Raw genomic sequence first — 13,169 nt, 5'->3', positions numbered from 1 at the left:
AGAATTCTCAAATTTGAGAACCCCAGACGTGCAAGTAATCTCGGCAGTATTTTTGCTTGCGTCAAGAACATTGCGAGTCGTGTCGCCTACATATTCCACCTGCCGGTGACAGTCAAGACAAATCCGAAACGTCTGAGTGCCTTCTCCCGCCTTCTCTGTCGCTGTACCTGTTCCGCCGTTGCAAAAAAAAAAAAAAAAAGTAAAGTCTCTTTTTCTTTACTGACGTCCTGACGCTGACACCGTCAGCTCAGCGTCCCCGCGAGACGCCGTGCCAAATGACATTGCAGAGCCCTCGTACACGTCGCCCTATCACAGCGCGGGGCAGCAGGCACCAAAAAAAAAAAATGGGTAGAAAAAGTACCAAATCCCATTTTGCTAATATCCGCACAGTTGACAGCGTCTGTTCACTGCGGGGAAAAAATACCAGCGCGTTTAGAAAAGTCAGGTTGAGTCGCTCTCGGGTAAACAAAGAAAATGTCAAGGAAAGAATCAAAGACAAGACGCGTGAAAATCGCCTGGCTGCAGTTTTCTTTTATTTAAAATTTAAAAAAACTGAACTGACTGTGAAGGCCCGAAAACTCGACACCACAGATTGGTACTGAAAGACCACATGCTATATGTTCAGGATTTTGTTATTATCGTTTATTACTCGTTTATTACATGTTTATTACATCCTACCCCAACTTTTCGTAAAAGCAAAAATGACAAATTGTACTATACAAGTTTGGATTTTTCTGTCGATTTGGGTCTGTCCGAAGTTTTGTCTGAATTCAAACGTATGGTATTTTAAATCATACGACCCAATGGAAGTTTGGATTTTTTCCTACATTTAGAGATGAGATTTTCCTCCAATTCTGAAATTTACATCGAAAGGAGATTTCTGATCGACCCTCCAACCCGACTCTCTATTTTTCCACATCCTCGTGGCGTACAATTCCGAGAGGAGGGCACAGAGACAATCTCAGGTCTCTGCAGGTTCATGTCGTGGAAAAGTGGCGGGCGTGAGATTTGCGGCGTGGGAGGCGACAGATGTCATGTTTTGTCAAGATAGGCTCGCCTTGGCTGCTCGGTCGGTGTTTGGCTGGCGCCGTCTGCGCTGATGCACGCTCGCCGCTGCGATCGTGGAAGCCGCCTGAAGGCTCTTATTAGCCTTCCTTCTGCTGCGCACGCCTGCTGTGTTATTGTCGCCGATGCCGCTAATGCCGCTTTCATATGCCGTGGCGGCCTATGTAGTCGCTATCTTGGCCCTCTGTGGCGACTTAATCCGACGACTGCCATCACGTCGCGATTATAGAAACCGTCCATACGATAGCTGAACGCAACTGAAGCAGTTCCCAATCCATATTTTGCAATTGACTTGACTCAACAAAATGAAAATGCCATGCCATTTCATAAATCTATCATAAATAAGCTACTTGTGTAATTGGAGGAGGAACACTTTTTGGTGTTCGTGGATGACGTTTTGAGTGCATTGTCTTAACCTTTTGTGGAACGCGTTGCCATCAAACGTGGCACCAAGCGTCGTCGTCATGCCTTTTTGCGCGCATGACAGATACCAACAATCAAAGGACTGGAAAAAGGGGCGGAGTTAGTGTGTCACGTACGACACACCTGCGACACCCCACCCGGGGACTTTAATGAGGAAAATTGGATTTTCGCGCCAGGAGAAATGTTCCGCGGGCGTCACGCAGAGTTTTACATCTTCCATATGACACATGTGATGCACATCAAGACACGTCGGCGGAAGTGCGTGGCTTAGTTTGAGTCATCAAAGGTAGCAGCATGGCATGCAAGCGAAACATGCCGCTCACTCTTCCTGTTTGTTTCTCTGCTGCATGAATCTCGTTCTCTCCGGAGCAGCACGCCTGAAATTTACTGCAGCCGTAATGCTATGAAAGGTGACCTCCACTCCCGACCGTGATGAATCTGTCGCCGCTTTCTGCGCCACGTTGCTATGTGGACGGGGGGGGGGGGCAGTTCCCTTTTGCCACGAGAGACTCCGTCAATCCTGAACAAGGTTTATTCGTTTAATTTTTTAAAATTTTGGCGGGCCGGATTAAAATGATTTAACGGGCCGCATGTGGCCCCCGGGCCGTAGTTTGCCCACACCTGCTCTAAACACTGCTTCAGGCATCAGAGCATTAATAATCCGCCGTTGTCAAGACTTGGTTCAATGAAAGGATCGGGTGCACCCGCACTTCAATTTTGAACAAAAAAAATGGCGTTAACGACAACACTGCGATGATCCCAAATAAAATAACAAAAGAAATTCATCCGTCCGTCCCACCTTTTCTAGTCTTATCTTACCACGACGGATTCCGCCTCAGGTACCATGAAGTTTGTTTTGTACGCTTGTTGACACATTGCTAATTAAAACAAAGCAAATGCCATCCAGAGCGTCAACTTGAAGACTGAGGAATGTGCTGACTCGGCTCCAGAGCACCGATGGAACGAGCCCCGCCCCCCGCCACCCCCCCCACACTGAAAGAGCAGCGAGGTTGTCGCGTGGGCACGCCATGTAAAACGCAGCACTCCATTAATACAGTGAGAGCCGTAAAGCTGTCGCTGCCACGCCGCCATCGTCCCGCATAAAAGTGATTTGTGGCAGCTGCGATGTGCCAGCCCTCAGTTCGTCTAATGGCGGCGGGATCCATCACGCTCATTTAATCAACGCTGAAAGGAAAGCAAAGACGATGGATGAGGCCATCGTGCGCCTCGATGGCCACTTCATAAAGTCACTCTCCCGCCCTGTCCCGTTCCCGAGAAATCTAGATATTATCATCAGCCATTCAGTGCCCTTAAAGTGCTTCGTTCTTAAACGGACGACGTAGTAATCATATAAAAGCCATTCGGACTAAGTCCTCCAATTTCTTCAAAAAGACATTGGAACTTTCTTGGAGAGTTAGCCCCGTCCCCAAAAAAGTCGTTAACGACCCACACGGTATTTTGAAATGAATGGACTTTTTGACGTCTGTACCCGTCAATGGCAGTGAATGCGTTAACACCGCATTATGTTGATTCAGGGTTAAGCGATATAGGTTGCATTTGTCTTTGAGTATTTTGCTTGTGTTCTATCCATCCATTTATCGTATCATTATAATCTGCCGCAGCCCAAATCAACGGCCGCCATCGCGTCGGCGGCCGTGCGGCTCATGTCGGCAGACACCAAACCTCATTTGGAGACCCCTCCGCGCGCGCCGCCGGCCGCCGTCGACAGCTCGTATAAGCGAGCGTTGCAGCCGAAGTCATTTGCAAATGTGATGTGAGACGGCGGAATGACGGTCGGGTTGCAAACGTGCGCAAATGACAATGCTGTGACAGCAAGCAGAAAATGATGATTGTGTTACTTTGAGGCTCTCCGTATGAACGGCGTGTTTAATGTCGTGAGGCGTTTGTTAGAGTTTGCGCACGGAACATATTAGCTAAGGGACAAGAAGCGTTAGCGGTTTGCACTCGAGCGACATTAGAGGCCGTAGACAAACACGGTGAAGCTCAGCTTCTGGCTTGCAGATGTAATGGCTTGCAACATTTAAAAAAAAAAAAAACGCACACAACTAAATTTAATATGCCGAAGCAACCACAAATTTCATGATTGTTTAGAATTGGAACAGGGGGTCATCACACCTGATTCAAATGGTCAGGTGTGTTGGAGTAGGGAGACGTGCAGGACAGGGGCCGTCGAGGACCCGAGTTGGTGACCCCTGACTTAGGGCATAATTCTAATAATAATTCAAATTAATTTTTTATTTAATTTTATTTAATTTTAATTTATTAATGTATCTATTTATCTATTTATTTTATTGTATTTATTTATTTATTTATTTATATATATATATATTTATATATTTTTAGGCACATTGACCAAATCTCATGTTGATAGTGAGAATGCCTTCAGAGGCCAAATTTTCTTTCAAATTTTGCTACCAAGCCAATGTGCATTTTGAGGTACGACTCCCTATTTCAGAGTGAAATGACTTCTCATTTCCTCTGACGCGCAAACATCCCAAGCTTGCGACCTCGCGCCGGTTGGAGACTTCATTGTACATTAGTGCTTTGATAGAAGTGCGACGTAGACGGCCCCGATGGGACCCGGCATCAGCGGTGGGTCCAATATTGCCGTCGACAGACACAGGCGTCGGTAATCTGGAGCCTGATTATTACCGGTGGCACTTTACAAATGCGGTGTGGCGGCGTTTCGGCCGAGCACACCTCGACGAGAGCGCCTGATTGAGAGATGTCGGCCGGCGGAAAATGAGGTTTAGGCAAACACGCTGTGATTGAAATGACATCGAAAGGGGTGCTCAGAACACACAAGATGATGTTCAGCCCTTGGAACGCAAACGCTAAAGTCCATATTGACGCAGGTCCCACGCACTTCATAAAAGCTGCGTGAGACCTTTTCATCTCAGCCGCTTGAAGACCCCCCGGGATGATTCCGGAATGGAAAGGTCCAATCAGAACTCCATGACAAATCCTAACTTTACCGCCAGCCGCGAAAAGAAAGACCACCAAAGTCCTTTTTACTCTTGTTTTTTTCTGAGTTGATGTGCTCATGATCAGATAATATTTGAATTTGTATGCAAAACATGCAAATTATTTTTGAAGCAAGTAATACTGAGCTAACTGCATTGAAATTATTTCAATTAACCTCTAGAGGTAACACTTTAATTTTGACAGCCCTAATATATATATATACATATATATATTTTATTTATATATATATTTTATTTTTATATATATATATATATATATGTAATTTTTATTTATACATATTTATATATTTATAAATAGATATTTTTTTATTTATATATAATTTTTATTTCTACATATATATATATATATATATATATATATATATATATATATATATATATTTATGGCCACAAATCATGCATTGATGAAAAATACATGGCAGTGGGAAATAAGTGCATTTAAAAGAATATGCAAATTCGCCGTGCTATTGTGACAATTAATAAAAGGTGTTGAAATGGCTGCAATTTCTGCACGAGGGTCCTGCTGTTCATTATGCACAACGCAGAAAGTTACAAAGTGTCTCGCTGGCAGCCGGTGGCAGCTGTGATGCTCTCTAATTGTTTTCCTTGGGGAAGCGGCGCAAAAACGGGCCAAGTGCCGGGCGGCCGGCGTCGTCCTCCGGCATATCTCCTGCGGAGTGTTTTTTCCGCCAATTATTTCACGTCAATTCCTGAGGTGATTGATGTAAAAATGGCGTCGTTCCATCGTAACGAGCAAATGGCATGAGAGAATTTCCCGTTTGGATGCTAACAGCTTAGAAGCTAATCGATAGCCTCGTTGCGTCAACGTGTCGGTGTGATTTGGCGAGCAAAGTCAAGCCGTCTGTTGACTGCACGATGGCGCCGTTCGCTTCGGTTTTCACACTTTCAGACACGAGCGATGGATTTTTATTATTTTTTTTGTCTTTGCTGTGCTCGGTTTGCTGAAGCACGTGGACATTTGATAGTCTTTTTGTTGGAGTTTATTGTATTGTTTGATTTTGAAATATGCTGAGATCGACGAATGACTAAATGTCCTGCTCCAAAACACGCTCGCTTCGTTGAAGATTCAAAATCTGAATTAGCGAAAAGCGAAATAAGTTTGATAATTTCCCCGCTAATTTATATCACACCATATGGAAAGCGCTTTTGTAAGGGCTCTATTCGAGATATTTTGGCAATCCGCCACAACGCGTGGGGTGGTTCTGCATGGCGGCAGGTTAGACCAGTTGTTCGCAATTTTGCAGCGGAGGTCTGCGCCGCTGTGGGAGTAAGCGACAGTCAATTTTGAATGAGACCAGCTGCAATTTTGTGAACCGACTGCACAACGGCACAAGGTGAGGTCAACATCCAAGCATGACCTCACAAAAATTGACTTCTAAAAGTTGCTGCCAGAAATGTAAAAAGGCGACTCACGTCATTTTAAACTCAATGGATTTAAAAAAAAAAAAAAAAAAAAAAAAGGAATGTCGCTGAAATTCACATGGCCACTGAGCAAATTATTTTGTGTTTATGACAAAGCACAAAATGACAAAAACTCCAAATTCATTTTCGTGTAATTTCACGATGCCTCGCGTTGCCTCGGCAACGTGCTCGCTGTAGCAGGTAAATTACAGAGCCTTGAAGAAAATGAGACACTTGCGCAGGAATAGGAATAGATTTCTCGTTTTTTTCTTTTTTTTTTTATGCTACAGAGTACAACTGTAACCGAAAAAGAAAAAAAAAAAATTCCCTCCCGATTGGTAATCTTAATAGCGTCCTCGTCCCACGCTCTGATGAGGCTTGACGGGCGTCGGCGCAAAGGCCAGCGGACTCCAAATGTAGCGCGGAGAATTAAATGACATCACATCTCCCTCTTCCCATTATGGAAAAAGCAAGTCATTAAGCTCGCGACTTCATGATTTCCCGCTTAAGGGACGCGGTCACGAACTCAGCGGCGGCGAATGACCCGAAGTTGCCGCCTTTTCCACGTCGGCTCAAGTGCCGAAAAAAGTGTGACCCTGGGGAACATGCTTTTATTTTTTCCCGCCGCACTACAATAAAGTGTAATTGCACTTCCACACCAGTAGTTGGCAGTGGCGCGCTCCTTGCCTGTTGTGTACCGCGAGTATTAACTCTACCGTGTCGGTTCGTTTTGCAACGAACGTTTTATTATTTTTAGTCGCGGCGGAGAGTGGGTGGTGGGGTGGGGGCAGGAATTTTTTTTTTCTTCTTGTTCGGGGGGGTGTAGCGGAAAATAATTGCGAAAAACTGAGTTAATTTTAAAATACAGCAAAAATAAAAAAAAAATAAGACGAAGTAAAACTGTCATTTATTTACATTGTTCTTTTCAAAGTATTTTTAATATTCCGTCGAAAAAAAAAAAATCGAAAAATCTTTTACCTTTCTTTGACCTCATTCTGGAAAAGGAACGACGAATTCTTTAAATAACACCCTCGACCGTCTGTCATGTCATCGGGGTAACGGTGACATCGAGGCAAAAGAGGTTGTGTTGCGCGGCGCCCCCGACAAATAGCTGACTTCGTATTCCAGCTGGCAAAACAAGGTTACTTCGACATCGGCGCTGCCCAATAAACATCGCAATCAGGTTACAGCCCGCTGCCAGACAGCGCTTATCACTGCGTGTGCGTGCGTGTGTGTGTGTGCGTGCGTGTGTGTGTGTGTGTGTAGGAGGAGGCGACACCTAACAAATGTCGTTTGTGAGCCTTGTGGGACGAAAAGTTCCACCATATTAGATTTCCTCCTTTATTGCCTCAACCAAACTCCACCACCTCAGGACTTCCTCCCATTTGCCCCCCCCCCATAACCCCCCCCCCCCCCCTTCCTTTGCCCAAAACAAAGCTCATCAAATGCATCAACCCAGCACCCAATACATGTTTTTTTTTTTGTTTTTTTTTTTAAACCCAAATTGTTTTTCCGTAGTTAGTTTCACTGTCATCGGCGGCGGCAAACCTCGCGCGACGATGTATCATTCTAAGCGAGCGCTCGCGTGTTGCTTCTCCCCCCGCCCCCCGTCAAAGGCTTTGTGTAACTTTATCCGCGATAACACAGACGCTGCAAATGTAGCGATTGCAATCTTGGCGCTGGCTCTCGGCGTATTGATCTACGCCGCTTTTGTCCTGCTCGTCTGTCTCGACTTTATGCTCGCGATCTGCAGTGGGGGGGGGCAAGCTGAGATAGTGCCGAGGAATGCATGTTTAATTTCAAGTCACTTCCCAATCTTTCCAGAAAGGAACGCTATCGGGGGAGCGGCGCAATGACCTTTTTTGCTTTTGTATTCGCCGGGGCTGTTCTAGAAATGTCATTGATAAGATACAAAACTTGGAATCAGTTTGCATCCACCTATGAATCGAAGCAGCCAAGCGATTCCAGTCGATTAGATTCTAATTCCATAAAGGAATTTGCAACAACAATTTGTAACAATTTCCATGTCTATATTGCAGGCGGAGAGAAAGACGGTGCCTTTTTTTTTTTTGCTCCCTTCATCCTAAATCCGTTGAGATATCATCGGTCTCGGCGGCAGATTACGACTCTCCTCCCCCCCGTCATTTGCATCGCCTTCACCGCGTAACGTATAAGCGGAATAAATAAGGCGAAGGAAGCGCGTCGAGCTACTAAACACATCCCCGCCCTCATCATTTATTCACTGCGCTGATCCTGTTGCTGACGATGCAAATGATTGTAAAAAAAGCGAGTGGTACAAACATTTCCACAACAGCTTCACTGACCAGTCAAGTGTGAGGTTATCAGAAACGAAAAAAAATAAAATAATAAGTGCCTTTTGTCTGCTCATCAGACGTAGACGTAATTGCAGGAGCGTTGAAAGTCAATTTCTCGCGTGCGGCTCCAGGTTAGCAATAAGAAGCACTTTTGACACTCTCGGGGAAAGATGTCGACCTGACATTCCCCTCTTCGTTCCTCCGGGCTTCTCCGGTTATCTCCGTCTGCCAGGTCTTGAGTTCTGCAAGGTCATGATCGCCTGCTGTACCGCTTTACTCCACTAGAGGGCTCAAAGACTTTTCGCATTTGCATGCTCCGCCGGGGTCGCGACAAAATCGGTGACTCGTCTGACCGACGGGTCACGTCGGCCCGCTTCCTTCGATTGTCCCAATTGCAAAACGTGTTTTCCTTTTTTAATCATGAGCATTCCCGTCTCGAACCGTTCCGCTTTTGCCGGCCGGATTAAGATGCGGCAGCGGCGACGACGACGCTCACTATTGTGGTATCGGTGCATCTGAGCGGTAAATTCTGTCCGTTTTGTCGCGGCGCTTAATCTGATCCAGTCTCTACCCGGTGGCTCTGACACTGATAAGGCGGCTCGCAGTTGTTGCCGTGGTTCGCCTGAACCTCCAAATAGGAGGAAGGGGGGGGGGGGGGGGGGGGGGCAGAGCGCATTACAGCGACGTCTTCACAAGAAGAAGCTTCCAGCATAGATTGGAATGTAAAACGGAATAATTTGTTTTCATCAAAGTTTAATGTCTTCAGAAGGCCCCCGTTGACGTTGAATTTTTTTTTATCAATGAGTCCTGTTTTTAAGTTTTTTTATTACCATCGGGAGCGCGGCGTGGAGGACGGTGCCACTGTGGCGTCGTAAACTTTCGTTGGATTAAATTGTACGTTTTGCCTGAACATTTTTGGGAGTTTAAATATAGAACGTTGAATTCTCTTTGGTTGACGATTTCAGTTTTGCAGTCTTTGGAGAAGGGTGTGAAGTAACTCGGTGAGTATTTTTACCGACCCCTTAAAATGGCCGTTCAAAGCAAAAACGGGAGCTTGCTGGCTTCTTCAGACTTTCTTGTGATATTCGGTAATCACGTTGAAGCGAAACTGTCTTCAGGGGCTGAAAAAAAAATAATCAATTTTTTTAATCAAGAAAAAAAAATCAAACGCTCGCCCCCCCCAATGAGCGCCACAGAGCAAGGAAGACACACTTGAGGACCCCCCCTCTCCTTCTTTTATAAAAATGTGAACGTTTATTGAATGCTGACGAGCACAATAAAACACAGAATCAAAATCCAGCCCTCCCGAAAAACAAAATAATGAAAAGAAAACGAAACGCTAACACTTCACGGGGGAATGAAATCGTCTAGTTGTGCAGTTTGGGGATGTTTAGGGAAGGTTTGGCCCATTTGGGGAAGATTTTTGAGGACTTTGGGGGGTCGTGGGGGGAAATTACTGGAAGTTTTGGGGATGTTTGGGTTTTTCGGGAACATTTCAGAAACTTTTTGTAAATGTTTGGGAACTTTTTGGGAAGGGTACAATTTATAGAAGTTTGGGGATGTTTTGGGAAAGGATGGACTGGAGCCATTTTCTAAAGGTTTGGGGAAGGTGTGGGGATCTATTAATAAAGTTTAGGGAACACATGGGATGGTGTGGAGAAGTTTTGGGCAGATTTTTTGGAACATTTTGAACTGGGCAATTTTGGCAATTTTTTGGGTGAGTTTGAGGACCTTTTGGGCAAGTATGGGAATGTCCTTAGGAAGGTTTGAGGACCTTTTGGGCATTTGTGGCAATTTTTTTGGGAAGGTTTGAGGACCTTTTGGCCAAGTGTGCGAATGTTTTAGGTTGTCATGGGAACATTTGAGTTAAGTTTGAGGACCTTTTGGGCAATTTTGGCAATTTTCTGGGAAGCTTTGAGGACCTTTTGGGCAAGTGTGCGAATGTTTTAAGAAGGTTTGAGGACCTTTTGGGCAATTTTGGCAATGTTTTGGGATGGTTTGAAGACCTTTGGGCAAGTATGGGAATGTTTTGGGAAGCTGTGGGGATTTTTGAAGAAGTTTGGAGAACCCTTTTTATCATCTGTAAGAAAAAAAAAGCAGGTGGGTGGGCCACGAGGGCGGGCGTGTTTTAGGTGAGGCTCCAACATTTATTGAACAAAGCATCAACGTATACAATAAGCACAACGTGGCAGTGCGGTTGGAGGTGGAGGGCGAGGAGGGAGTTTTCAGGGCGGGTGTTCAAGCGCAGTTCAACACAGTACCAGTAGGCGGCGTCCACTCCATTGGGTTCACGGTCACGATAAGTAAAAGCTCCGTCTAAAACAATGCGGAATTCCTTCCGTCGGTCAACACAAAGAGCAGCAAAGGGTCCAGGAAGGGGGGGGGGGGTTTCGTACACAAGCGTCATGTGACTCGGACGCGCGCGGAGGATACGTCCACACGCACGAGCGGGTATTTTTCATTTCTTTATTTAACTTTTTTTTTTAAACGTGGATTTATTTAGTGTAGATTTTGGAGTTTTGTTCAGCCGAATCGTCAGTATTGATGCCAAAAATTACAAACTTTAACAAATAAAACAAATTTTTATTATTATTATTATTGATAATCAGTTTTAATTTCCCACAGTCACTATCAGTTTAAATCACCCCAAAAAATTAGTTAATTTGGAAAAAAAAAATATTCAGAAATTTGCGCTACATTCTAATTCATTTATTTCACATTTTTTCGATCGACGTCCCTGGTTGAAACTACAACTTGACCAAATTCGAATTTGCAAATCTATATTTTGGCCCCTTGCGTTCTTTAAAATGTAAAAATACCCTTCTCGTACGTGCGGAACTCGCCTCTCTCGCTCTTTCGCTTGCTCGTCCTTTTGTTTTGTACACGTGCGCACATTGCCCACACGTGCACACTCGCGCGTATGCGCGTTTGCACGCGTGGCCGCGCTCGGTCCGACTGCTGCCTCTCGAGCAGCTTTATCCGGCTTGTTTGCCGCATCCTCACGCACGGAGATGTTCAAAAACATCAGCAGAGAAGGGACGTGTGTGGGTGTGTGTGTGCGTGTGTGTGTGTGTGTGCAAGAGTTCATTTGGGACATGTGCTTCAGGCGCTGTACGGCGGCAGAAGTTCCGCCGGGCGTTGCGTTCTGTGCCATACTCCGACTGGCCACTAGGAGGAGTCTCTCCAACTAGTTGATGGTTGGAATGTTCTGCCTTGTGCATTTTCTTTCTTTTTTTGTTTTGTTTTTTGCATGTGCTTCAGTTCAGTTTTTTTCATTTTTTTTTTTTTTAAGCATGGTAACAAAAACCGGACATGCTCTAAAAGTCATACACGCTGTACAGTCAAATTTACAGTTTTTTTTTTTTAAACCTCTCAGTACATCCAAAGAAAGGGATGAAGAGAAGGGAAAGGGCCACACTGGAGGGAAAAATGTAGCATTAAATGGCAAGTATAAAGCTGCAATCTAAAAGGATAAAATGAATATTTTTTTGCCCCCCCAAAATTGTAATTCATTAAAGCCCAATTTTTTTTCAGAGGAAAAAAAAAAAGTCACATTTTGCAAATATAGCTTATTTCCTGAGCCATATATTTTTTTGTTTTACGAAAAACAAAAATTACGGATTTTTCAAAATTCTGATAACCGATTAATTTCACAGCGGAGAAGAGCAGCAAAAATGTGTTCATTTTTTTTTTTTTTTTGCAGATTTTTAAAATTTCATGTGGAATTATCAGAAAAGTATTAATCGTGGAGCCAATTAGTCAGTTAAGTTGTAATTGTGCGGTTAAAAAAAAATCTGTAATGAAAATCATAATCATGAAAAAAAATTATAAAAATAATAAAAATCCCAATTAATTCTGAATTCGAATGAGATTCCTGCAAAATAGAAAGACTCCTGCCCCTAACATTTAACAAAGTCTGGCGCGAGTCTTTTCAGAATTTTCTTTTATTTTAAGGATGAAAAATAAGCTAAAATCACTTTTTGTCCCAATAAAATAGCGGGCATTTTTTTCCTCAAACTATTATTTCTCCAGATCTGACTTTAGTTCACTCATTTGACTTTTATTATGATTATTATTAAAAATTTTCCTCCGTTAAGATGACAACTTTATTCCCGTAGTTTATTTCCTCCCCCCAGGTGGCCCGAACGTGCTCCCTCGTAGAAATCAAAACAAATTCACCATTGAAAATAAAAAGACGTACAAATTTGAATTGCACTCTTTGTCTCTGGAATATTTGTCTTCTTTGTATGTATATATGTATAGAGAGATTATTTATTTATATGGTGCTTTTTTTCCTCATTTGCATAAAAGCAAAGAACAAACTATAGAAAAAATAACAAGGGGTTGGACTCTAGGGTTAGAACAGGAGGCGTGTCCAGACACCAGGTGACTCAATTGAGGAACTTTTTTTTTTTTTTTGGGGTCTGCTGTGCACGCTCATGTTCACGTGCACGCGCACACACACACAATGTGCCGGGTTACCAACTGCGTCCTGGGTCAGAGGAATGACGTCCTCCATTGTCTCGTCTTCTACTTTCTGTTTGGTCCTGGTTTGTTCCACAGAAAAAAAAAAGGTGCAACTAGAATGGGCGGAGACACCAGGAAGCGGTGAAAACCAAACGAATGGGGGAGGCGGGGCCTCATTTGCTGTCCGGGTCACGGGTGGGCCGTATCTTCATCTCGGAGAACTTGAGCGAGTACTGCCAGCCGGTCCAGGCCGACCACTCGATGCCGTCGGCGTAGGACGTGTGCTGGCCGCGCAGATACTGCCCGTTCAGGTTGGACGTGTGGCAGTTGCGGTACCACCAGGCGCCGTGGTAGAAAGAGGCGCAGTTGTTCTCCGAGTGGTCGTTGTCGCGGTCCTTGGTGGTGAACTTCATGCCGTTGTGCTTGAGGAGGGAGTCGCCTGCAAGGGGAAGGGGGGGGTGAACACAAATGC

At 44.4% G+C, this 13,169-nt stretch overlaps 1 protein-coding gene and 1 long non-coding RNA gene across 4 annotated transcripts in view; one reads left to right on the top strand and one right to left on the bottom strand.

Annotated features, from left to right (window-relative positions):
- LOC148319049 (uncharacterized) overlaps nucleotides 1-13,169 on the top strand; it is a 152,615-nt gene that overhangs the window by 67,150 nt on the left and 72,296 nt on the right. The gene's annotated exons all lie outside the window — the stretch shown is intronic.
- fibcd1b (fibrinogen C domain containing 1b) overlaps nucleotides 10,810-13,169 on the bottom strand; it is a 70,475-nt gene continuing 68,115 nt past the window's right edge. For both annotated transcript variants that reach the window (XM_088281310.1, XM_088281311.1), the window contains one exon: nucleotides 10,810-13,136. In XM_088281310.1, the coding sequence (XP_088137436.1) occupies nucleotides 12,871-13,136 (266 nt within the window). In that variant the 3' untranslated portion in view covers nucleotides 10,810-12,870. The remainder of the gene's footprint in view (nucleotides 13,137-13,169) is intronic.

Source organism: Idiotropiscis lumnitzeri, chromosome 18 (assembly GCF_059441095.1).
Source record: "Idiotropiscis lumnitzeri isolate Australia: NSW breed Sydney's pygmy pipehorse chromosome 18, RoL_Ilum_1.0, whole genome shotgun sequence".
NCBI lineage: Eukaryota > Metazoa > Chordata > Actinopteri > Syngnathiformes > Syngnathidae > Idiotropiscis > Idiotropiscis lumnitzeri.
Note: the sequence above shows the minus strand (reverse complement) of the source record. Positions and strands in the feature narration are given on the sequence as shown.